The sequence below is a fragment of the Mandrillus leucophaeus genome, unplaced genomic scaffold (assembly GCF_000951045.1).
Source record: "Mandrillus leucophaeus isolate KB7577 unplaced genomic scaffold, Mleu.le_1.0 Scaffold40, whole genome shotgun sequence".
NCBI classification, from domain to species: Eukaryota; Metazoa; Chordata; class Mammalia; order Primates; family Cercopithecidae; genus Mandrillus; species Mandrillus leucophaeus.
This window is the reverse complement of record NW_012104254.1, coordinates 736,284-762,709: the sequence shown is the minus strand read 5'-3', so window position 1 is coordinate 762,709 and position 26,426 is coordinate 736,284. Positions and strand designations below refer to the sequence as shown.

The 26,426-nt window shown below is 39.4% G+C and overlaps 1 protein-coding gene across 2 annotated transcripts in view; it reads right to left on the bottom strand.

The window, feature by feature from the left end:
* The window catches only part of PDE11A (phosphodiesterase 11A), a 522,267-nt gene that overhangs the window by 480,011 nt on the left and 15,830 nt on the right, over positions 1-26,426 (bottom strand). Inside the window, exon 1 of one of the 2 annotated variants that reach the window (XM_011991830.1) lies at positions 9,237-10,523. The exons of the other annotated variant lie outside the window; for it this stretch is intronic. Coding sequence (XP_011847220.1) covers positions 9,237-10,148 — 912 coding nt within the window. The 5' untranslated portion in view covers positions 10,149-10,523. Of the gene's footprint in view, positions 1-9,236; positions 10,524-26,426 lie in introns of those variants that run through there. 2 annotated transcript variants of the gene reach the window in all.

Below are 26,426 nucleotides of genomic sequence, written 5' to 3'. Positions count from 1 at the left end.
AAAAAAAAAAAAAAAAGCAGCAGCAGCAGCTACCTTAGCAGTTGCACAGAGTGACAGTGTGTGCACCCTCTCACTTAGTGGTTTTCTGGAAGCAAAAGGAAGAAGAGGCTAACAGGGAAGTGTGAGTAGCCATAAAGGTGGCTATTAGAGAGAGGGGATTAGAGCTTCACTTTTCCAGAGGACTTTATTCAGAAAAGAACAAAAATCTGGGCTTGTTTCTTTAGCAGCCCTGGATAATCTTTCCCACAGTGTCCCAAGCCTGTAATTCTTAATGCCATTACAGCTGTTATTAAAACTTTAGATATGTAATCATGCATATTAAGTTGCCAAATACCCATAAAAACTGTTAGCTCATTAAACTGTGCACAGCCATTTAAATGAAAAAGGAGTATCATCTAATTTTTTAATTGAAAAATGTAAAGGTTGAAACATTCTGGTAATCTGATAAAGTAGTACATGCAACATAAATGCAAAAAAAGATAATGCCAGTATTAAAAGTATCATCATTTGCAAACACAAAAACATAAAGAAAGTCTATCTGTTGTATAAGGAATCAACACATCTAAAATAAAACTGTCATAGATATACTTGCCTACTAAATTATTAGATCTTGATTACAAGCATGAGATTTAGTATTCATTTATTCTTTAATGCCAGCAGCTAGAATTGATTTAGTTTACAAGTGCTTGAGCCAAATACCATCTTTTTAAAAAAATTTTAATATTTTGACAATAAAACAACAAATCATCAACTTGGAGATTTCATATGGGGATTTATTTCACAGAGACCCAATGTATACTTTTGAAATTGCATTTTGTACTAGAAAAATAGGCATGTTGATCAATTGTATCAAGAAATTTAACATATCTGTGTTCATCAAAGGTAGAATATTTATTACGGCCTCTTAATCCTGACAGCATAATATTCATTTAAAGCATTTGATCTCTTTACATTTTAATCATTTCTTGTGTTTAAGGGATTATGTATGTGTGGTACTGTGTTAAAAAGTACCTGGGATTTGTTTTAATGGGGTATGGTAAAGCAAACACAGAAATGACTGTCACGAAGAAAGTTCATACTCACAGACCCCAGAAACAGGAAGCACGGCACACTGTGCAGGGCCACACAGGCAAGGGCCAGGGTCAGTCCGGAGGCAGAAGTTGGGGCAGAGCATGGCACAGAACCTTTACTAGGGTCTTCAGGGAAGGATGGTTGAGACAGGGTATACCTACCTGAGTATACTAAGTAAGTTTAGGATTGGCTAGTTTGAATAATTTTGGCAAACTATGGGCTATAGGAGTGGTCTTTAGTTGGGTACTTGGCCCTGGGTGATTTAGGGCAAGGAGAATATTGTCTGGGTGTATGAGAGTTTGATAAAGGACATAGTTAGGGGAGTGGGCTCTGGATAGGCTGATTTATATATCAAAGGTACCCTCAAAAGGGAGTTCTTCACTCTCTCTAGAAATTAGCTAGCCCTGGGAGGGGCAGTCTCTCCAGGGTCGTAGGCCTCAAATGCTAGAACATCAAGAATACAGAAAATTTGGAAATATAGTCAATACAGGTACTACTACATTTTAGATCAAAACTCTCCTATTATGTTCAAAGTCCTTTCCAAAGACAACACTGTGAATAAAGCCTTCTGGACTGTGTATTTTAAAACATTAATAAGGCCTTACATTTCTGACTTTATCCATTTGAAAATGCTATTCCATTATCTCATTGCAATCTAATGATTAGATTTGATGATTAGAGGCTTACAAAATACTATGGGGCAGACATGTCTGAACATATTATCCCTATATTATAGCTAAAAAACTAAGGCAGAAATGGGAATAGAACCACAATTCCTGACTATAAGTCTAGAGCATATTCTGTCACACTCTGATGCCTTTTACTGTTTAACAATGTTATTAGTAACCTAAGAATTCAATTGTCAGGCAAATGGATTTAACGAGGTTGTACAGAGAACAGGTTCCACAAACTAGACCAAAGTCACCTCTTCTCTGTAAGTGTGTTTGGCCAAGGTTACCTTTTATGGAGTGTCTTTGGGGATACAGAATCTCACGAATAAACAGAATAACTTGAAGAGAATAAGCGAGTCAGCTCCCTCACTTACCAATGGAGTCACTTTAAGCAAATTACTTAAACTGTCCAAGCCTCAGTTTCTCCTTTTGTAAAATGGGGGTGGTCATAGTTACCTCAGGGGATTTTTGAGAGGATTAAAAGAGACAAAGCTTGCTAATGAGCTGTCTGACTCAGAGTTTGTACTCCATAGATGAAGTTACTATTCATCCACAGTGAAGCTTCCCTCTACCTTCTGTTATTACGTTAAAAAGAAAAAAAAAGTAGACACCCTGCTGGGCTCAGTGGCACACATTTATAGTCCCAGCTACTCATGTGGCTGAGGTGGGAGGATCACTTGAGCCCAGGAGTTTTAATTCAGCCTGGACAACATAGTAAGATAGTGTCTTTAAAAAAAAAAGAAAAACATAGACACCCTAAAGAGGTATCTCATAGGTTTCCCCTTTTTTTTCCCTTCAGGTAAAGAAGATTTCTTGTGCTGAATTTGCAATAGCCTTTAAGCTATATTTTATGATAGGAAACATAATTTGTCATTAATATGTGAAACCACTGTTCAGTCAAAACCAACCAATTAATAAAAAAAAAAAAAAATCCTCAGGAATTATAGAAAGTATATTTTTTAATGCCAGAAGACCTTTACTATTTTAAACCAAATAAATAAATAAATATAGCCTCAATGCCTATAAATGACCAAGAACTGAAACTTCTCCTAAAATATTAGTGACTTAACGCACTCTTTCATGATTAAACTGCCTTTATCTGATTCAAATTTCACTTTCCAAAAGAATGTGGCTATATTGCAAAATACTACCCTTAAAATAAGCAGCAAGCAATGTACCTCAAGGATCTTGTTGACTTTCCTATAAAACAACTCAAAGCTGTTTCAGAGGAAAGTTTGTATGACTCTTCAACACTGTATTCAACATGAAACCCTAATTTCCAAATTAAGCCAGCGTTGTCAATAAACAGGTGACCCAAACCTCATGAACTAAAATAAATTGGTCAGATTAGTAAACATTTAGCTTATGGGTTGGGAAAAAAATTTAGTTAACCTTAAATTACCTTTTCATGATTCTGTAGGAACTGTGCCTTTCTGTAATCTATCCTCATGTACAAAGCAGCAAATGCAATTTGTCCTTGTGTTTATCACAATCATGTGTCTGTCAGGAAGAGAGGCTGAAATAGCAGAGTTTCCTACTTCAAACACAAAATCAACTCTGGTTCTGGGCTAGTGAACATGTTTGTGGGCTTGGGGGAATTTTTTTAAACACTGTGCAAAGCTGGAATAAGATTTCATGAAACTCCTTTTTTATATTATCAGTATTGGAGTAGGATCAACATCTGCCTTTTTAGACAAATCTCAGCAACTCAATCACATGAGTGTAGTCCATATCTATCAGCACTGGCTCATCAGGAAACGAAGCACTCTCATTGCTGAATTTTCTAGACACCTAAAATTAATTCCTTCTGAGGCAAACACTTTCAATGTGATTATTTCATGGAGATTATTCCAAAAAGAAAACTGAAATTCAATGAAGTATTAAATATCGTTATTCATATTATTAGAAAATACATATAATAAATATATATCAGCATATTACAATGCATTCTTAAATACAACTTTATGTATATTTTTTGGGTTGTTTTCCAACTCCTCTCTTTAAGGATAAGGCACTCAGCTCTCCCTTCTCATATGATGAGAAGGCAAGCAGGTTCTAAATGAGCAAAGATGGAGAAGAAGTAGTCCTGGCAGAAAGTATGCAAAATACAGGAATAGAAAAGCACTATCTGGGCATTGAAAACAGCCTGTAGTTTAATTAGGATGGTGCTGAGGCCACATGAAGGACTGCAGTAGACAAGGCTGGATTAAGATTGAACTTCTCTACCTTTGACTCCATATGACTCAGATTCAGGGCCCGTTTCATGAGCACGTGACCAGTGCAGTGGCTGAAAGACCCCTGCTTGAGATTTAATGCTATGCTGTGTGAGATTGTTAATACTTTTTATCATTGAATTTGTGCTTTGTAAGCAAAGTCCAATGGAACAATGGAGTATGAGCCCCAGAGTCCAGAACCTTGGTTCACACACAGTCTCCCCTCCCACTGCCTGCCCAGAACTGGTTTTTGGCCACCTGATCCCTGCTCCTTGGTGTCCCAGGCCCCATTCATCCTCCCCAGTCTCACACCTGCCCTTAGCAACCAGGTCACATGGGTCGAGGAAGAGGCCCACATCCCATGTCTGCCATTGCACTCTGCTCTTAGATGGGGTGTGGGGAGGGTGCGGAGAGGGGCAGGTGCATGTCCCACACCTCCTCAGGGAAGAGAAAGGATGTGGCCCTCCTCACCCAGAGCTGGCAGCAACATGGCACCTGTGGCAGGCAATTCAGCGGGGGCCCCTTGCCCACCCTCAATCCAGATACTGAGAATGCCCCAGCCTGGAGGTTGCAATCCCTTCAGACTCTCAGACAGGAGGTTGCTATGAATGGGGGGGACAGACTCTTGGGAAGTGGGGACTGACTTCTTTAACCCCGGCCAGAGTCCTGCTTTATCATCTTGCACTAGGCTCCACAAATTATGTAGCTGGACCTACTGAGAATCTTCCCCTTAACCCAGCTTCTCTCCCTCTTCTGGATAAAGGCATCACACTTCCTCCTATCTCCTGGGTTTAGAATCTGAGTCATCATTGCCCTCCCTCCCTGCTTTCCCAAATCCACACCCGCAGGCCACTTCCCATCTGTCTCCTTCTGCCCATTCCCACTGTTCCTGCTTGAGTTTAATTGTTCATCATGGCTCCACCAGACCATGACAGTAGACTCCTAATTATTTCCACAGCTTTGAGCCTCTCCTTGTTCAATCCATTCAGCTGCTGCCACCAGGTTACCCAAAACACCAGTTTGATCATGCTAAGATGTTTTTAATGGCTCCCTGTGGCCTACTCTTGGTGAAGTTTGAACTCTTTAGCTAGGTGTTCAAAGTCCTTCCTTCTTTTGTCCTCACCTTACTTTTGCAAATCATTCTATGACAACAGAATGTCATAGATATGCAATATGCAATATTTTGGCCAAATTAAACTACTCACTCTCCCTTATACCTATTTGGTACTTGGTCATCACTGTGTCTCCGTTGAAGCTATTTTGTTGGACTTGGATCACTTCTCCTTACTCCACAACTATCTCTAACTGGAAAATCTAATCCTATTTATAGCTCAAATGGTGCCTCCTCCAAGAAGTCTTTCATTATGAGCCCAGTCACAAAGTGACTCCATACTCATCCAAGACTAACATCATTTAGTTTGTACAGCTTGGTACTAGTTTTTTGTGGACAGCACATGGCTCTCTACTGTACACCCTTGGAGAGCAGAAGTATATCCTGTCCTTTATACACCCATGGGTCCTCTACCCAAGGCCTTAGGGATAATGGGCTCTCTCTGTGCATGTTTGTTGGAACTAATGAATAAACGAAGTTGTTGTGTAAACAGATCTTCTGAAAGGTAGGCGCACCTGTAACCCTTCAGCGTCATCCCCTTTCCTCCTCTCAGTTCATCTAACAAAACATCCTGCTGCTTTTCACACCCAAGCCCATCAAACACCTGTATTATCATTATCAACACTGACAAAAATTCACCTCACGATTTTTATGAATGTTTAAAGTGCTATATTCTGAATGCTTAGAATAATCTCAAAGAGAACACCTGTTACTTGAATGCTCTTATTTTCAACCTCTTGAGGGCAATTTTTTCATTACTATATTAATGTGAGCTGTTAAATAACTTATAACTATCTGGGAGAAAGGTAAACTGCAGTCACTATGATCTGGACTGGATACCTAAAAATGAATGTTTTTTTTTTTTCCACTTACAATTTATTTTTTTCCTAATTTCAAGTCTGTCTTTTAGGACTAATTGAGGAGAGTAATGCAAAATAATGAAATAAACTGAGGGATTTTGGGTTGTCAGAATTTCTATTCAATTTTAGCCTTTCATTAAATATTCTACCCTTGACTCCAGAATGCCATGCTTATCATCATAATTTTGTCTCTTCAATGCCTTTCTCTTGTCCATTCTCTTGCCCATATTAGGAATCCCCAAGAGTATCACCAATGTAATTATCAAATGATTAAATTTGGAAACTCTGTGTGATTAAAAAAAAAAAATTCTTACCTCCTAAAGAAAAAATACACTGTCTGAAGCTGAGCAAGAAACACCTTAAAAATATAGTAGTTAACAAAGAATCAGGAAGGATGGTTACATATTTAAATAGAAACTTCAAGATGCTTGCATATATGGTACAAATTAAAACATCATGACAAAAGAACATGTATTTGGAAAGTTGTCAGTTTCATTAAGAGACATCTGTAACACCAGGAAATGGAAAGGATGGAGGAAAATGCTAGAACTGGGGAAGGATGCAACATTCTTCCCTATGACAACCCTATAAAAAGTTTATATTGCATGTCTTACTAAGAGGAACAAAGTGCAGAACTTTTGATAGGCTAGCATATGGTATTACCAACCACATTTAGGGACATTTTAAGTAGAGAATGGAAGGATAGATATTTTCATGTTCCTTGAATGTAAACCTGGTTCTAAAATACTTAATTTAAGGGTGGAGCATGGAAAAGATTAAGCTGGTCAAAACATGCTGACTTCACATCTCAGTTCCAGATAAGGAGAAAAACAATGGAAAATAAGGTAAACAGAAAGAAAAAGAATATTAGCAAACTAGATATCATCGTTATCTTCATAAACTGTTACCATTTCCTGGGTAATTGCCATGTACCAGATATTATTTTAGGGGCTTTGACATAATATCTCATTTTATTGACATAAACAAAAATAATCTTTGCTAGGTAGATATTATTGTCCCCATTTTATGGATGAGGAAATTGAGGCTGTGAGAGAGTAAGAAATTCTCCCAAGGTCACATCATTGGTGACTGTAGTGCACCATAATAAAGAAAAAAAAAGTAGCTTTATCAAAGAGTAGCATAAGTAAAATGAAGAAAACTACACCAAGTTAAAAATACAGAGATACATAAAAAAAACCAATGGAAAAAGAAAAGAGAAACTTTCTAACCAGTTAGAAATGAAAGCAAGGTAAACCAAGGGTAAATTCCCAACCCATATAGCACCTTTCCCCTACCTGCCTTTCGCCAGGCCTCCCAACGTCCCTTTTTGCAGCCATCATTACTATTCTGGGGGGAAAAGAAAAACAAAACAAAACAAAACAAAAAAAACTCCTCTTTCCCCATGTCAGCTTCCAAAAATATTAAGACACTCGGCAGAGTAAGGGTAAAGCCCACAGGAAGTAGCAGCTGCTGAAAACCTGCTTTCGCCTGCCTGTGATGACACCTACAGCCACAATTCCAGACAGCAGCAAGACACGTTAACTGTTGAAGAGACTTGAGAATTATGCTCTTAAAGAAAGGACAGTATGAAATAAAAGTTAGGGCCTGAATGAGGACATTAAGAAACAAAAGCTACAGAAATGGGAGAAAATCAATTGGGGATGAATTTTAAAAGTAAGGGCAATAAAGAGAAAAGGCTGCAACCTCAGGCTAGAGTAAGTATCATTGAACTAGGAAGGGATTTTTCTTTAGCCCAAGCATAAAATAAGGATGTGGAAAAAAAAATTGGAAAGAAGAAAATTTGTGATTGTTTTATTTCTCTAGAAATATAATTTGTGACAAAATGTTTACAGAATCTTCAACATATGAATTATTAAATGCTTGTATTTCTTCTCATAGCTTTCTAGGATTGTAGAGAAATAAACACTTGTTGAAAACCATTCATTGTTGCTTCACCTACACCTTTTAAAGTTTTCAAGAAAGATAAAATGAATAATGCACTTAGTCTACAATAAAAGGTTAACAAAAATGGTATTTTGACAAACATCCTTTAATACTAAAGTGTTAGGTTGGCAGACATCCCACAAAAATATGAAACTTGGCTTTAGTACAAGTTAGTCAATTTTCTATGTAAAATTGTCAATTTTCAGATGAAATAGATAAAATTTTACCTTTAGTGTCCTTCCCACTCTTTTTGCTATTCTCAGCAACAGCAACTAAACTCCAGAGAAACATGTAGCTCCCTGAGACCACTGGAAGAAGTATTTACTAGATGACTACAAAACTTTCCTAACCAAGGATGAGAACTTTTAATTCTTATGAACCCTGAAGAGGTCTCATAGAAAATAACATCCAGTTTCATCACATTCAGTGAATAAATACTGAAGATATTAGAACGGACTGGTTTTCAGATCCAGCATCTAATATCAAGTTCAAAACGTTGTGAAAATGAAAGGCTCAGAAAACTCAGATGAGAGCATGTTGGGTTTCCTTTTCCACTTGAAACTAACATGTTTACCCTGCTGATGGCTTTGGAGTTGCTAAACAATTATCAATATTTTTTGTTTGTTTCGTAAATTAAAAACCTACTTGCTCAGTCCTATCAAAGCTGACTACAGAAAATGCTACATTCAAGCCTAAAGATAACTAGCCCCTGTATCTGTCCAATCTTCCTAATCTCAACAACAGAAACAGTTAAAATAGATACTAAGAAGGCACAAATGGGTCACAGGACCATTTTCCCCCTGACATTCCTCTTCTCTTCCTCTTTTCCCTACCTTACAACCTGTGCAACTCTAATCTAAAGAAGGGAACAGGGAAGTAGTTAAGCACTTTGTTGCCTTTCCAATACTGAATTAGAGAATGAAAATGCATTATGGCCTCCAAAAGACATCAAAGACACCAAAATGCCCATCTTAACACTGGAATTCTGGAGCACACATCTTTTTCTAGCAACTCACAAACGCATACTAAAACCACACATTGATATCTTAAAGAGAGGAGGAGGGAGCTGTGGATGCCAGATCAGCCAAAGTGTCAAAGTGTTAAAGACAAAGTGTCTTGACAGAGAAACACGTGGTGTTATTAGGTGATATATGAATTTCCCACAAGCCATTGGGTGTTAAGAAAGGACCAACACATCAAAGATGCTGTAGGAACATTCTAACTACTTTAAACTCAGGAATTTAAAGAGCAAGATTTGTATTGTTAAGAGCCTAAATTAATGTGTTCCTGGATGCCAGATGATAACCGAAAGCTTATCTCCCAAGCCAATGGGGTTCTGGGAGAAGGGGACAATGCAAAGTCCTACCTGGTAGGCATCAGGAATGTTGACCGTTTCTCCATGCTCCCCGACATAGCCAATGATGCCTTTGCCCCAGGGGACCTGCACCTCATTTGAGTTCTCTGTGCTGCTGCAAGGCAGCAGAGGGGTTCCTGCATGCACATCAAAGAATTTGGAGACCAAGCTCTTCTTGCCAGCAGCTGCCCTTTCCACCAGGAAAAGAGAGCAGCGGTCAGCGTCCACCATAAGGCAGACAAAGATGAGAATCTTGTAGCTTAGGCTGGTGAGGTCAAGGTCATTGGAGATATCTTTGACCAATTCCAGAAAGAACTGACGCTCATTATGCTTTTTCAGGTGACACTTGTAGTCGATGGCTGTAGGAGGATACTGAGGCAGATTCACTCTCGATTCCAGCAGCGCACTGAGAATATGGGCTGTGGTGGGGGGCAGGGAGCTGGCCTTCCGGAGAAGTGCCCTCCGTCGTACACTGCTCAGGGGTTCCTGAGCCCGGGAGGTCGCCTGTTCATCGTAAGTCCTGTTCACGTGGATGGCCTTGGAGCGGGCAAAACTCTTCCTTAGCTCTTTCTGAGAAGCTCTCCGCTGCAGGTTCCCATCGCCCCTGCTGCCACTGGCCCAGCTGGGACTCAAGGGAACCCCACCACAGTCCCCGCCACCGGGAAGAGGCTGGCTATGGGCAGAGCCATTTGGTCCAATGCCACCACCAATGCTGCTGCCACCTTTGCAGGTGCTGTGAGCCAAGCTGCTGGTACCAGCCAAAGAGGGCCTTGGACCTAAAGCCCCCTGACCCTGACTATGCCTCTGCAGCCACTTTTCAACCATCTCCTGCTTCCCCTTCCGCATCAAGTAATCTTCAAACAACTCTGGGTGCCTGTCCAGGAAAGTTTCCACCTCCCCAAAGTCCAGGCGGGAGGCTGCCATGGTCCCAGACAGCTTTCCTTGCCTGTCCACACGTAGACCAAATGTTTTCCCGCCCCGAGGCCTCTAGCTGTTCCTGCACATGTTCACCCCTACCAGTATTCCCAGTTCGGTGCCACCTCCCCTGGAGATTATTCCCAGCAGTGGAATTTGGGAGGTGCCCCTTCCTTCTCTGGCTCAGAGTGGCTGGCACCAACCCCACCCCCTGGTCCTGCTACTCCTGCTCCGCACAGGTGCCCAGCACTGAGCTGCCGCCGCTGCCCCGGCTCCTGTTCTGGAAACCGTAGCTATCGCTGCTCCTGTTCTGGCTGCCGCCGCTACTGCTGGAACTGCTGCTGTAACCGGATGAGTGGACCACTGTGACAGGGAGGTAGGGCAGGACACGCCCCTGAGTGAGGCACAGAGCCTGGAGGAAGGAGAGAAGAGGAGGGAGCCGCGGAAGCCAGACCAGCCAAAGTCCACGGCCCAGGCGGCCGGCGGTTCCTGGAAGAGTCTCTGGACGGCCAGAATCGGCGCCTGAGTACACGACTCCTGATTGGAACACGATTAGAAGAGGGAAACGCACCTTGTTCCTTCCCCGCTTTCTTGCTCCCTTACCTCCCCAACCTTCCCTACTCACCGCCCCTTAATCCGTTAGCGTTTCGAGGAGGCCCAGCGGGAACCCAGTGGGAGTCCGAGATAGAAGTGTTGATGTTTTGCAGAGATCTGAACACAGACGCGGACTCCGAGGAATCGAGGGTGTCGTTCACCCTCAGAGACAGGCAGGGTTATTTTTCTGGGATGTGACTGTGGATTGTTGGTTCCCAGGATTCCTGGGACTTGCTCACTAACACTGCCCAGCGCCTTGTGGGTGCTCAGTAAATATTAATGGAATTGCATTTCCCCGAAAATAGCAAATAAAGTTTCCTATGTGAGCAATTCATGACTTTAACCAAATTCATGCACCTGGGGCAGGGGTAGATTACATAGAGAAAGGGTGTAAAACAGTACAGAAAAAGAGTTTACCAGGTAGAGGAAGCAAGTGCTAAAGAGTTTGGGGTATTTAATAAACAGCAGGGAGACCAGCTAGGACACAGTAAACCAAGCATAGAATCCTGGTAATTTGGAGCAGCTGGCTTCCAAAAAGGTGAGTGGTTATCAAGATTTAAAAGGAAAAAAAAAAAAATGTTTAGCATAGTGCCTGGCACATAAAAAGTGCTCAGTAAATGTTAGCTGTTGTATTACTTTTGTCATTATTATTATTCTAAGGTGACGGTGTATGGAAACTTCACTGCATGTAGCCATGCCTCTGGTCACTTGAGTGATCTATCAGTAAAGATGGTTAGTGATATGTTGAAACTGGCTTGTAAGGACTCACAAGTACCTAGTTTAAAATCTCTTTCCAATTCTGTGTTCACTCACATCATGGAGCTTGCAATCAGTCACAATGGGAATGTTTACACCATGGAAATCAGCAAATGTTATGTGTCAGGGTTTTTTTTTTTTTTTTTTTTAATGGACTGCTAATTGTTAAACACTTACCAATATGCAGTGGAAATAATCCAAATGTCCATCAGTTGAGGAACAGACAAATAAAATGTGTTATCTCCATACAGTGGAATATTATTCAATCATAAAATGGAATGAAGCACTGATACATGCTACTACTTGAATGAAGCTTAAAAACCTCATGCAAAGTGAAAGAAGCCACTCACAAATGACCACATATTATAAAATTTCATTTATAGGAAATGTCCAGAACAGGCAAATCCATACAGACAGAAAATAGATTACTTTCTAGATGGAGAGGAAGTAGGTGACTGCTAATGTGTGTGAGTTTTTTTGGGGGGGGTTGGGGGTTAATAAAATGTTCTAAATTCATTGTGTTGATAGTTGCACAATCTGAATATGCTGAAATTCAATGAATTGTACATTTAATTGAATGAACTGTATGGTACGTAAGTTATATTTCAATAAAACTGTTACAAGACAACAACAAAACACATTTACTACCCTGAGACTGGTTATAATACAGCAGCAGCGTTGTGCATGGAGACAAGAAAAGCACTGAGTAGAGATCTGATGAAAATGAAGCAATGAGCTTCTCAGGGAAGGGAGAGAAGTAGACCAACCCTGGGCTTCCTAGAAACAGAAAGTTTAATAAAGACACTTCCTTAATTCCATCTTCCAAGTATTCATTATACAAGCAGTTGTTTGGCATTTACCATGTTCCAGGCTCTGGGGACAAAAGAAGACCAAGACAAAACCTGTGCTTTTTACTAAAGATCTCCGTCTACAGTACCAAGAGAAGTGAGAGTAGAGAAGAATACTGGGAAGGATGGGGAAAGCAATAGAAGAGAAATCCGAAAAAGTGAATTCAACATTTCGAGCTTGGTTTTGAATCGGCTGTAGCCATGTTCCCTGCTTGGTATGTGAGGTCACTAAAGGAGTTAATGGTTGGGGAAGAAAATGAGAAAGTGACAGACAGCACACAGAAGATAGTCCAGAGGGCTGTAATGGAGGGCTGATAACAAGATGTGTGTTGGTGTGGCCACACTGCCATTGATCTTCACTCTCAATCTGCAGAATAGTATGTGTATTAGTCATACTCCCAACAGGAAACAGAGCACATTCTAATTAAATTCCAAGAAGGTTGATTTACAAAGGAACAAATTACAAAAGTGAAATATAGGTAAACCACAGAAATAGTGAAGAAACCTGGTACTCATAGCAGTAGAGAAGTTACCACCCCTAGACATGAGGGGAAGAGGAGGAAAAAGTTACTAGGACTTGGAAGCAAAGAGGATTGGATAGTTACTACTGCCTTGAGGGGAGCAGTGACAGCCCATCAAAAGGCATCAACAGGTCAGGCACGGTGGCTCATGCCTGTCATCTCAGCATTTTGGGAGGCTGAGGCAGGCGGATCACTTGGGGTCAAGAGTTCAAGACCAGCCTGCCCAACATGGCAAAACCCTGTCTCTACTAAAAATACAAAAATTAACCTGGAATGGTAGCATGCACCTGTAATCCCAGCTACTCAGGAAGCTGAAACAGGAGAATTGCTTGAACCTGGGAGGCAGAGGTTGCAGTGAGCTGAGATCGCACCACTGTACTCCAGCCTGGGCAACAGAGTGAGATTCTGTCTCAAAAAAAAAAAAAAAGGCATCAACAGCTCAAACTAACCTCAAAGGAGGGATATTAGGAACAAATATTAATAATAGTTGGAACTTATTCTTTTCCCTCCCTTCCATCACTGACCAGATATAAGCTAGAAGGTATTGAAGCCTGTTGATACCTCATCCTCACTGGGCAAAGAGTAGGAGGGGACAAAGGAGGATCTATATAAGTTCTGGAGGGGTGAAAGGATGATTCTTGGCCCTATATGGAAACTTGAAGAGGTCCCCTTAGGAAATAATGGAAGAGGTCCCACCAGGAAAGAATGGTCCAATATGGAACCTTGAAGGGGTTCCTTTGGTAAAAGAAATAAAAATATGTTTCCCTTTAGGAAATATAGCTCCAAATAATTTTCTGTGTAAGTCTGACCTCTTCTGCTTATCTGCTAATTCCATCAAAACTATCTATAGCACACTCTATGACAACATTTGCAGTCTATAAAGCCCCTCAGGCACAAACTATCATACCTGAAAAGGTATGATACTGTGAAGATACCGTGCAGTTCATAGGATCCCCCGGGGCACTATCACACATGAAAAGGTATGATACTGTGAAGACAGATCACTCAGAGCAAAGAAGAGGCTCTGCAGGCTCCTTCTCCATCTACCCTGTCCCATCTCTACCAAGCTGTAAATATTGTCCAAGTAGCCTCTCATTAAAGAAGATGAAGGAGTCTTCCTATTTGTATTTTTCAACAATAAGGGGTTCCTTTTTTATCTAAGTATTTATTTCTTTATCATGGCCAATTAGCATTTGTTGAGTACTTTCAATGTACGAAACATTGGGTGGCAAGCAAGATAACTTTTGTTATTCCAAAGGGGACCTATTACATTTTAGCACTGGATGGAAACTTACAGTTCATCTAGTACTATGCTTTCCACATTTTGCTCATGGTTACATTGAAATCTAGAGCGGACACATAACTGCTCCAAAGTCACCTGCCAGACCAACCTCTGATCTACTCATAGCTCCATCCCACCCTTACCAACATCTCACAACTTGGTATCAACCTCCTAAAGCCCAATGAACTTCTATCTCCTAAGTTTGCCTCCTAATTATTCATCTCCTAAAACAGACATGACTGACTTTTATTGTGTGACCAGTGAGCATCATCAAATATGTACAGGGAGGCTGAAAACGTAGTTACTTAAAATAACAATTTTCCTACTTCTCACAATTCTGTAGGTTAACTAGTGGTTCTTCTCTTTCACTTGGTATTGGCTGAAGTCACTCACGTGGCTGCATTCAACCGGCAGCTGGGATGTGCTGGAAGGTCCAGGAAGGCCCCTCATACATATCTAGGGCCTCAGTGCTGACTTGTGGCTGAGGCTGCTCAGTTTTTCTCCAGGAGGCCTCTTTCTACATTGTATCTCATTTTCCAGGTTTTCTTTACGTGGCTTATGTCTCCAGTAGGATAACCTGCCCTTCCTTACAATATGGCACCTGGGTTTCAAGAGGGAGTGTTGCAAGAGGGTAAGCCCAATATGCAAGAGCCTATCAAGCCTATATAACAGTTGTTAATGTCCCATTGGTCAACGCCAATTATATAGCCAAGCACAACATCAGTTGAGAGAGGGACAAGGACATGAATATTCACAGGTATGGTTCACTGGGAGCCACTCATCTAACAATTCACCACACAAACTCTCTCCTGAACCTCAGAGGCCTATTCTATTTCTTTTTTTTTTTTGAGACAGTCTCACTCCACTGCCCAGATAAGGGCAGTGACATGATCATGGCAAAGCCCCATTTCTAACAACTACAAAATATTTGTTCCTAAATGTTTCACAGGCACCTCAAATTTCTCATCTCCAAGACCACTCTCACTCCCGCCCACATGAAATCACTCAATCCTGTATATTTTACTGCAGAAATTTCTGTTTAAATCCAGCTGTCTTCTCCAAGCCTGCTTTCCTTAATTCAAGCCTTCACTATCTGTCCATTCTCTACCAACCAGTATCACCTTCCACATAACAAATGTAAAAATGGCACATTAAGTCCTTGTCAAAAGGCATGTAATGGGTCAAACTGCAGCTCCACAAAAGCTATGTCCACCAGAATCTGTGAATGTCACCTTGCTGGGAAGAGGGTCTTTGCAGATGTAATTAGGTTAAGGATCTCAAGATAAGATCATCCTGAATTTAGGGTAGGTTCTAAATCCAGTGACACTTTCCTTATAATAGATGCACAAAAAAGAAGACACAGAGACACACAGAGGAGGAGGTGGTATGAAGACTGAGGTACACATGGAGTGATGGGTCTACAAGCCAAGGAATATCCAGGATTACTGGCGGCCACCTCATTCTGGGAGAGAGGCATGAAACAGATTCTCTCAAAAAAAAAAAAAAAAAAAAAAAAATCAATCTTCTCAATGCCTTGATTTTGCAGTTCTGGTCTCCAGAACTGTCAGAGAATAAATTTGTGTTGTTTTAAGTCACCATGTTTGTGGTAATGTGTTACAGCAGCCCTAAGAAACGAATGCAAGAGCTTTCTTCAGCGCACCTTTATTTTCCATCTCTCTTCTCACCTCCTGCCATAACTCTCCAAGCATTCTCCCCTTCTCTCTTCTGGGCTTCTACTTGAAACGCTCTTTTCGCCTTCCCTGCTTCTCAAACTTCTCTTTTCCATTAACAACTATTTCAAATGTCACACATCCTATGGTTCCTGCTTCCCCAGTAAAAAGCTGTGCTGTGTCCTATGTGTCCTGCTTCCACACATTTTGGTCATCTACCTGCTATATACCATTGAACATCTGGTGTTTATTCAACCCAACACGATGCATTTAATTCTCCATTTTAAAAATACTTTGCATTAAAACACATCTTACTACTCTTTTGTCTCTTCTTTTATCAATTTAGAAATTGAAAGCACTCTAAGCCAGAAGTCCACCTACATTCATAGTTGTATTAAAGATTAATAAGTATCTAGAAGGTAAGTTTTTAAAATTTCAAAGGTATCTTGGTAAACGATAATGTCCCGTAAAGTTACAGAAAAAAATGAGCTTCAATATCACGCCATAAATGTTTTACATATTTTCTTCATCTTAAAATCAATAGAGTATTTTTCACCAGAAAAATCGGCAATAATCAAAGTATCTTGCGGAAGAATAATTTGTTGATAAAACATTGGTTGGTTTTTCATTATTGAAAATATTTTCTATATATTTGGAGACTCAAACTTAGTAGAATATGGATAAATTCAATATTTAAAACATTCCTTGAGTCTTCATAAAGGTAACTTTGCTAAAATATCTTAAACAATCAACACTGTTGAGTTAAGACATTGACAATATAAAATAGTCTAAGAGTCATCTCTTTCCTCAAGGAACATGTACAGTCTAGCTAGGGAGGTAGAACGTCTACCTTAAAGAACAACTGACAATACAAGATATTGTTGATGATGTCTGACAGACAAGAAAATCTATTTTCTAAAAATCAGACATATCCTTAAATACAATATGATATTATTTATATTCAATAGAATCCATAACTAATCCATAACAATAGTATTAATATTGAGAGTATAGACCTACTACTAATAGAACAAAAGGAGGAAAAAGCCGGAGGGAAAAATTCAACAATAGATTCTTTTTTCCTTCAACTTTTAAGTTCTGGGGTACATGTGCAGGGTGTAGAAGGGTGTGCAGGTTTGTTACCTAGGTAAAGGTGTGCCATGGTGGTCTGCTGCACAGATCAACACATCACCTAGACATTAAGCCCAGCATGCATTAGCTATTTTTCCTGCTGCTCGCCCTCCCCTCGTCCCCCCGATGGGCCCTAGCGTATGTTGTTTCCCACCTCCCCATGTCCATGTGTTCTGATTGTTCAGCTCCCACTTATAAGTGAGAACATGTGGTGTTTGGTTTTCTGTTCCTGTGTTAGTTTGCTGAGGATAATGGCCTCCAGCTCCATCGATGTCCCTGCAAAGGACATGATCTTGTTCCTTTTTATGGCTGCACAGTATTTCATGGTGCGTATCTATCAAATTTGCTTTATCCAGTCTATCATTGACAGGCATTTGGGTTGATTCCATTTCTTTGCTACTGTGAATAGTGCTGCAATGAACATACACGTGCATGTATCTTTGTAACAGAATGATTTATATTCCTTTAAGTATATACCCAGTAATGGAATTACTGGGTCAAATGTTATTTCTGGTTCTAGATCTTTGAGGAATTGTCACACTGTCTTCCACAATGGTTGAACTAATTTACATTCCTACCAACAGTGTAAAAGCATGCCTTTTTCTCCACAAACTCACTAGTGTCTGTTGTTTCTTGGCTTTTTAATAATTGCCATTCTGACTGGCCTGAGATGGCACCTCATTATGGTTTTCATTTGCATTTCTCTAATGATCAGTGACGTTTAGCATTTTTCATATGTTTGTTGGGCACATGAATGTCTTCTTTTGAGAAGTGTCTGTTCATGTCCTTTGCCCATTTTTTAATGGGGCTGTTTGTTTTTTTTCTTGTAAATTTCTTTAAGTTCCTTGTAGACTCTGGATATTAGACCTTTGTCAGATGGATAGATTGCAAAAATTTTCTTCCATTCTGTAGGTTGTCTGTTCACTCTGGTGATAGTTCTTTTGTTGCACAGAAGCTCTTTAGTTTAACTAGATCCCATTTGTCAATTTTTGCTTTTGTTGCAATTGCTTTTGGTGTTTTTGTCATGAAATCTTTGCCACAGTGCCTATGTCCTGAATGGTATTGCTTAGATTTTCTTGTAGGGTTTTTATGGTTTTGGGTTTTACATTTAAGTTTTTTAAACATCTTGGGTTAATTTTTGTATAAAATGTAAGGAAGGGGTCCAGTTTCAATTTTCTGCATATGGCCAGCCAGTTCTCCCCAGCATCATTTATTAAATAGGGAATCCTTTCCCCGGTGCTTTTTTGTGTCAGATTTGTCGAAGATCAGATGGTTGTACGTGTGCAGTCTTATTTCTGAGTTCTCTATTCTGTTACACTGGTCTACGTGTCCAACAACAGATTTTAATTTAGGTTTTAATTCAGGGAGATTATATAGAAGAAGAAGGGTAGAAATAAATATTAAGCACTGATGCCTTTCTTTTTAATTGCCATGCCTTCATTCACTAAATCAAAAATAATTAATCATTCCAGCACTGTTTTGCATGTCTTATAGGAAAAATTTTATAAAAATAGACTATAAATGCCTTATCATTTAAAAGACAATCTCCATTAGTCTCATCAGTTATTTATGGCTTGATTCAAAGATGAAATATTACTCCCAAGAGTAACTTCCACAGCAACTAATATATTAAAAAAAAACATGGCAAGCCTCAATTATTTATTTTATTTTTTGAGTGATCATGATAAATCACAGACTACAGCAAGGCCAAGCAGCTCTAGTTTCAAATAAGCATTTTTAAAAATATATACTGTACAAGTTATTCATAAAACATTTGCAATGTTTTAATGTCAGAATTTATCTTTCCAAAATAAATACATCAAAATTAAAGATAGTTTGAACTCTGAGAAACTATGAATCTGTTGTCAAATTAATCTTACTAATATGCAATGTAATGTGAAATAGTACTAACATAATTAGTTATCATTCTGGAAACTCTAATTACATCACAGCTACATGTTATAAAAACAGCTAATGAATGTACCCTTGTGCACTGAAGAACCAATCAAGACAGAACCTGATGCTAGATATTCCTCCTGAAGTTTAGCCTCTGAAAGATTTTCTCACTTGGGTATACATACACATTTTTTGGCACATAACCTGCTTTTTAATGAGATTCTTGTATTTATAGGAAAACTTTTCTACATGCTATCTTATCACCAAGAAATAGACCAATGTAAATGTCTAACCAGTTTATAAGAGTAAAAGAAAATACAGAGAAAAAAATTGAGCAAATTATTCAATTCATGCTATACTATAATAATAAGGTAAAGAATTTAGTTAATTTCAGTCTCTCATCAAATATCCTTTTGAGCACAGTAGAAAGTGTCATTTGTTAACAATGACCAAAATGGCATCTTTCTCAGCTTGGCTGCCTTTGCCTGCATTCTTTCACCCATCTCTTCAAACCGGGCCTCACCAAATTTTCCCCTACTAAATGAGCTTAACCCTCCAAGAATATTCTGACATTGACCTTGGAGGGAGTTTTAAGCACTTTGTTTGTTTGTGGTAGTGACTTCACTGTATTGCTTTTAGCTCAGTCTTTTCTTTCTTCAGTTGCAAACAATTCTGGTGATTTTCTTTCAACACTTGTACAAGTAATTTTTAAAAAAATTATTAAAAATTATCATTTCCACACTTACTGTCAAAGGTTTCCTCACAAAAGAATACCAAGATTGAAATCATTTGCATTTCTGCAATATAACTCATACTTTAAATATGTATCAGAGACTACCCAGTACTTCGTAGGTTGACTTTTGTCATTTACATTTCCAGTTGAAGTGGGAGCAGTGCTATCTGTCACATAGTCATAGTGAAGGCCACTGTGCGGGGCTTCAGGCACAATGTCATCTCTGTTACCACCTTTAATTATTTTAAGTTGATCTCAATTTCCCTTTTTGCATATTCTTACTAGTATCAAGCAATAGTGGAGCAAGATGTCTCAGTTTCTACATCTGCAAAATGTGAATTATTAATAGAATTGTATTAAATGAGTTAATACGAGTACGGCACTTAGAATAGTATCTGTACAAAAGGAGCACGATTGAAAATAAAAGAAACAGAACAGTTTCGGTCACACAGTAAACTCTCAATAAATATTAGCCATTCTATTATTATTGTTGTTATCATTAATTTAGCCACCAGTCCATATACCTGAAATACAATTTTAAAATACGTATACCATTTTTTAATGTAAAACCTTGTTTAAAACCATATGTCAACTAAAAAATGACAGAGTTCACAATTCAACCCTCGTAAGTGTTACAGCCTGCAGGGTGGCCATTCTGACACATTGGGAAGCATAATCTCTAGTCAGAAGCTGGAAACAGACACTTTGAGGGAAGGGCAAAGGGAACAGAAATTTATGCTTAGCAAGGTGGCCAAACATACATATTCAATCAGCTATAGGAGGAGTCATGAATATTTATGAAAGAAGAAACAATGTGCATGCACAGTTCAGCTTTATATCCCTTCATGGGGCCCACGTGCAAAAAAAACAGCAGCATTAGCATGATCCAAGGGTGATGTTTTTGCTCTCTGACATCAAATGTAAAGCAGAGGATACAAAAACCCTCACTGTGCATTCTGGGTGAACTGGCCAGAACCACTCTGTGGTCGGTGGGGCAGCATCAAGTGGCTGGTTGTTGTCAGTGAAAGGGCTAGTTTCTGTTGAACTCTTAGGGACGAGTTAGCCAGGGAGACAGTGTAACAAGCCATATCTGACCTCTCACACAATCATGGCTGAGAACTTAGTTTTCAAGGTTACTCTGATCACCTTGGCCAAGAGATGGTCTGTTCAGTCAGTTGTGGGGCTTAGAATCTTATTTTTATTTCTCACATGCTTTCTGCTAGTTAGGGGTAATTGAAAAATCACTGTACAGAAAAACAGAACTCAGTAGAACAAATTTTTTTTTTTTTTTTTTTTTTTTTTTTTTTATGGAGTCTTGCTCTGTCACCCAGGCTGGAGTGCAGTGGCGCAATCTCAGCTCACTGCAACCTCTGCCTCCTGGGTTCAAGCAATTCTCCTGCCTCAGCCCCCCAAGTAGCTGGGATTACAGGCATCTGCTACCACGCCTGGCTAATTTTTGTATTTTTAGTAGAGACGGGGTTTCACCTTGTTGGTCAGGCTGGTCTCGGACTCCTGACCTCAGGTGATCCACCCACCTCGGCCTCTCAAAGTGCTGGGATCACAAGCATGAGCCACCTCGCCCAGCCAGTAGAACTAAATATTTGAAGGAGCACAAAAGTGGTAGGAAATTGAACCAATTTGAGAAGCCAAAAAATAAAAACAAAAACTTTTTTAAGTACTGCTCAGAAAAATGACACACTTGTTTTTCCAAAGAACTGGCTATGCTGGTTTCCACAGACTGGCCAATAAAGCACATGTCCAGGGCAGGCATATAGATCCAAAGAGCCCTACCAGAAAGTGTGTGAATCACCTTTTCCTGCTACAGTAGTTCATCATACCTTTGACTGGCTGTACAACTAATAACACCACATTCCCAAATTCATACAAAATAAGTTTCCTAATAACTTGCTATGCAGGAGAATGTTCTTCTTTCTGGATTTTCATAGAATAATATGAAATTTAGTGACAGAAAAAAGTTTCGCAGATTTTGCTTTTGCATTTGACAAAATTTTTCAGTGACTTTGAGCTATACTTTTAGTTTTTCTCCTTTTATGAAAAAGATAATATATGCTTGTAAAAATTTAAACATAAGATTATATAAAGAAAAAATAAGTCTTCCATCTCCATTCCCAAGAAACACATACTTATCAGTGTGGTATATATCAATAGCCAATAGCTATATAGATACCTTCACATATACACAAACATACATATTCTTGTATGTATAGAAAAAAACTATATATAAAAGTGAGCCATTCTATAAGATCCATCAGAAATTGGCTTTCTTTACTCAATAGTGTATTATAGCTATCCCTCTATGTCAGAATAAATGAAACCTCAAAAGCATAAAAATCCAAAAAGGGCTTTTATCTTCAAGTAAAATTAACACTCCAAGGTAAAAAGACCACGTTTATTCTAACCAGAATTACAAGAGAAATAACTTTCTTTTCTAAATCAGAATTTAACGTCAATGACAAATTATCTCCTTGAGTAGCTCAGAGAGGTTCTTGGATATAATCGTGGAATAGAACCTTCTAGTCCTAGCTATCAAATAATCTGTTATCTAATTTATGCTTCAAGTAAAATTGCACAATAATTTGATCACTAGCCCATAGTCAATCTAAACTTGGATTTTACAAAGGCTTGGTTTGTTGCTCACATATCAGAATGGGAGAAGTAGTCGAAGAGTAGGAAATGCTGATGGTTTTGCAAGCCAGAATGCAGACACAAGCAAGTCTGACATGGGAGCAGGCAGGCTGCAAGCAACTATACAAACTAGAAAAAAGAACAAAGCAAAGTTGACACATAGGGCATAACTGGTCAGGTTAACAGATAAGTCAAAGAGCAGTGAGACTGGGTTCAACAGAAAGATTGCATGAAGCAAAAATACAAGCAAAAAGAAATGCATGTGCATGTTTATGGTAGATAGCTTTTTTTTTTTTTTTTTTTTTGCAATTATTCACTACCCTCTTCCCTCTAAAAGAATGACAAACTATTGTCTTGCGACTTGCATTCCTCCTTCAGGGAAAGTATACCTTCTCATTTAATTGGCATTGGCCTTGATACTTAAGTTTTGATCAGTGGAAGGTGGGCACCCATTATGTATGCCACATCTAAGCAGAAGCGTCATGAAACATGAGGAGCTTCTTCTGTGGCTCTTGGACTTTCCTTCTGCCACATGAATGGGAATGTCCATATAAGTACTTCTTTAACCTGGGTTCTAGAATGAGAAGACACTTGGAGCAAAACCACATCCAACCACAGTCTCTATGCCATGTGAATGAGAAATATTAATAAATGCTTTGTTGTTGCAAGTCCCTGAGAATTTGTTACTATAGCAAGTTGACATACAGAAATTGGGACCTAGAAGTGAGGTGCTGCTATCACCAAAATGTATGGCCCTATATTCAATACCTGACAGAGAGTGGCATGGAAACTATTATCGGGAGCTGGAAAAATGGTGACCCATGTTATACGGGTATAAAATATTTGGTGAAACTGTCACCTACAGTACCTTAAACAGGTAAGAAATCTAATGAACATGAACATAAATATGGGAACAAAAGACACTGTGGAGGGGGGTGTTTTAAAAACTACCTATCAGATACTATGCTCACTATCTGGGTGATAGCATCCATACTCCAAACCTCAGCATCAAACAATATTCCCATGTAACAAATCTACACATGTACCCCATGCATCTAAAATAAAAGTAGAAATAAAAAAATAAAATAAACCTAAAGAATATACAGCTTCAGGTGAAGAAACTGAAGAACAAAATGTTACTAGTGTATTTGGTCATTACTAGCTGTGTTTATCAAGACTGTACAAGAAGTGAACTCAGAAAAAGAACTGGCCTATTTATAAGCAGGGATTCAAGGGAAAATAGAGAATCCAGAAATCCCAGAAGTTTCCGACCTGAAAGTTGCAACTATTTCTCATCTCAATTTCAGATGAAATTAAAAATAGTCTTGCAACAAAAGCCAATTAAAACTCAGTACTGGGGCAAATAAATGGCTCAGTAAAAAGAATGTGACTCCACGAAAGCCTGACAACCACAAAGTATGACAGACAAAAAGAACAAAACTCAAACAGATTTTGGGAGACAATTGTGCTATCAAAAGTACCACTATCCTAGGTTTTTAAAAGACTGTAACTTAATAAAAACAATCTTTGGGCTGAAGTCACCCGGAGACTTGACTGGACTGAATGGATCACTCTGTCTGGGCTCAGCTGGGACTCTGGAACCACTGAATCACTCAACTTCTCTCTCCCCATCTCCTGGCTGAATCAATCTTTCCCCTTTCCCCTCTTCCAGTAGCCTCAGGCCTCTCTCTCTACATAAGGTTTCTCCACATGGTCTCTCCAGCAGGACTGCTGACCTTCTTACATGGTGGTGTAGGTCTTCCAAAAAATGCAAAAATGTAAGCTTCCAGGTCTTAATGCTTAGGATCTGAACTAATATAACATCACTTCTATCACATTCTATTGTTAAAGTAATCAAAGTCAACCCAGATTCAGCGTGAGAGAGTTCTACACAAAGGCATGAACAGCTGGAAGCATATGATTTATCAGGGGCCATCATTAGAGACCAGATACCATAATGCACAATAAATAAATATTTATTGAATAAGCTAATGAATGATAATCCACTGTAACAGACCACATTCTTATTTATGGCAGAGATGGGCATACGTGGTTTAAAATGACCACTCTATTTTTATGATCAAACAGTAATTTATAGAGCCACGATTTTCACATAATACTATTCCAAATACTTACCAAAAAAGGAAAACAAACCAAAAATAAACCTCTTGGTAAGATTAAAACAGAAAGATTCCACGTAAAAATTTTTATTTTATACGATTGTTGCAGTTTTTATAGAAGGACAGAAAGTTAAACGTGAGGAAGTGGTTGGATAGACGACAGTCATTAAAAGTGTATGAATCTGGCCAGAACCCCACATAAAAGTAGGAAAATCAGATTTAGGGAAACCAGGACTCATGTTCTAGTCCCAGTTTTGAGAACTAACATTAAACTGTTTGATTTTGGAGAAGTTTCTGGGCCTCAGTTTTCTCAACTTTAAAATGAGCAATCCCACTATCTACCCAAAGGAAAAGAAATAATTGTAACAAAAAGAAACCTGCATCTGTATGTTTATCACAGCACTGTTCACAACAGCAAAGATATGGTCAATCTCCATGTCCACCAATGGATGACTGGATAAAGAAAATGTCAGTCGGGCGCTGTGGCTCACACCTGTAATCCCAGCATTTTGGGAGGCCGAGGTGGACAGATCGCAAGATCAGGAGTTTGAGACCAGCCTGGCCAAAGAGACCAGCCTGACCAACATGGTGAAACCCAGTCTCTACTAAAAATACAAAAATTAGCCGGGTGTGGTGGCAGGTGCCTGTAATCCCAGCTACTCGGGAGGCTGAGGCAGGAGAATTGCTTGAACCCAGGAGGCAGAGGTTGCAGTGAGCCAAGAGCACACCATTGCACTCCAGCCTGGGTGACTAGAGCAAGACTCCAGCTCAAAAAAAAAAAGAAAGAAAGAAAGAAAGAAAAGAAAAGAAAATGTCATATATATACACAATTGAATATTATTCAGCCATAAAAAATCGTATCTCGTTCACCAACATGGATACAACTGGAGGCAATTAACTTTAATGAAACAAGTAAGACACAGAAAGACAAATACCTCATGCTGTCACTTAAAAGTAGGAGCTAAATAACACTTTCACATGGGCATAGACTGTGAAATGATAGACAACGGAGACTTGGAAGGGAGAGGGAGAAAAGAAGGTGGATGATGAGAGATTACTTGATGGGGACAGTGTACGTTACTTGGGTGATGGATACCCCAAAACCCTGACTTCACCACTAAGTAATCTATGCATGTAACAAAATGTATACAAATTTTAAAAACCAAAAATAAAATAAAATGAGAGTATGGAAACTGTACGTTTTCAAACATTTTCTAACCTCTGTACACTTTATTTGAAAGTAGTTTTATACTTAGGAGTAGGGAGGAAGGATGTGGAGGAGTAGGGAAGGTGTCCCACTCCTCCTCAATCAGAGTGGTTCTGTTTTACACACTGAGTTTTGTTTTGTTTTGTTTTGTTTTTGTTTGTTTTTTGGAGGAGGGCTGCATTTAAACAAATGGTTCTGCAAATAAAATATATTTGAAAATGAGATTTGGCCCAACCCCTCCCATTTTATAGATGAGGAAATACTGTCCTTTTCTGCACTGAAATCCCCCACCTCTGCCTTTCATGCAACCCCTGCCTCACATGATGGTGCCCCACTCTGACTTGCCTTACTGTGTTTACATGAAGCCCCACTTTGTGGGGAATGAGGAATTCAAGCTGAGGAAATGCATGAAATTGTGATTTCAAACTCAATCATAATGATCACCAAGTGAAAAATGCAAAGACGAAAATTTGATTCTAAATTCTAATCTATGTTAATATTTTAGAAGAATGTGATGAGGAAGAAGAATAAGCAAAACGTAAATGCTCAAAATTATGCTGTGTTATACACAGCATCTTGTAGGACACAAGAATTCAATTCAAAAAATTATTCTTCTTGAAAAATAAATGGTGGCCGGGTGCAGTGGCTCAAGCCTGTAATCCCAACACTTTGGGAGGCCGAGGCAGGCGGATCACGAGGTCAGGAGATTGAGACCTTCCTGGCGAACACGGTGAAACCCCATCTCTACTAAAAACACAAAAAAATTAGCCGGGCGAGGTGGCGGGCGCCTGTAGTCCCCGCTACTCGGGAGGCTGAGGCAGGAGAATGGCGTGAACCCGGGAGGCGGAGCTTGCAGTGAGCCGAGATCGCGCCACTGCACTCA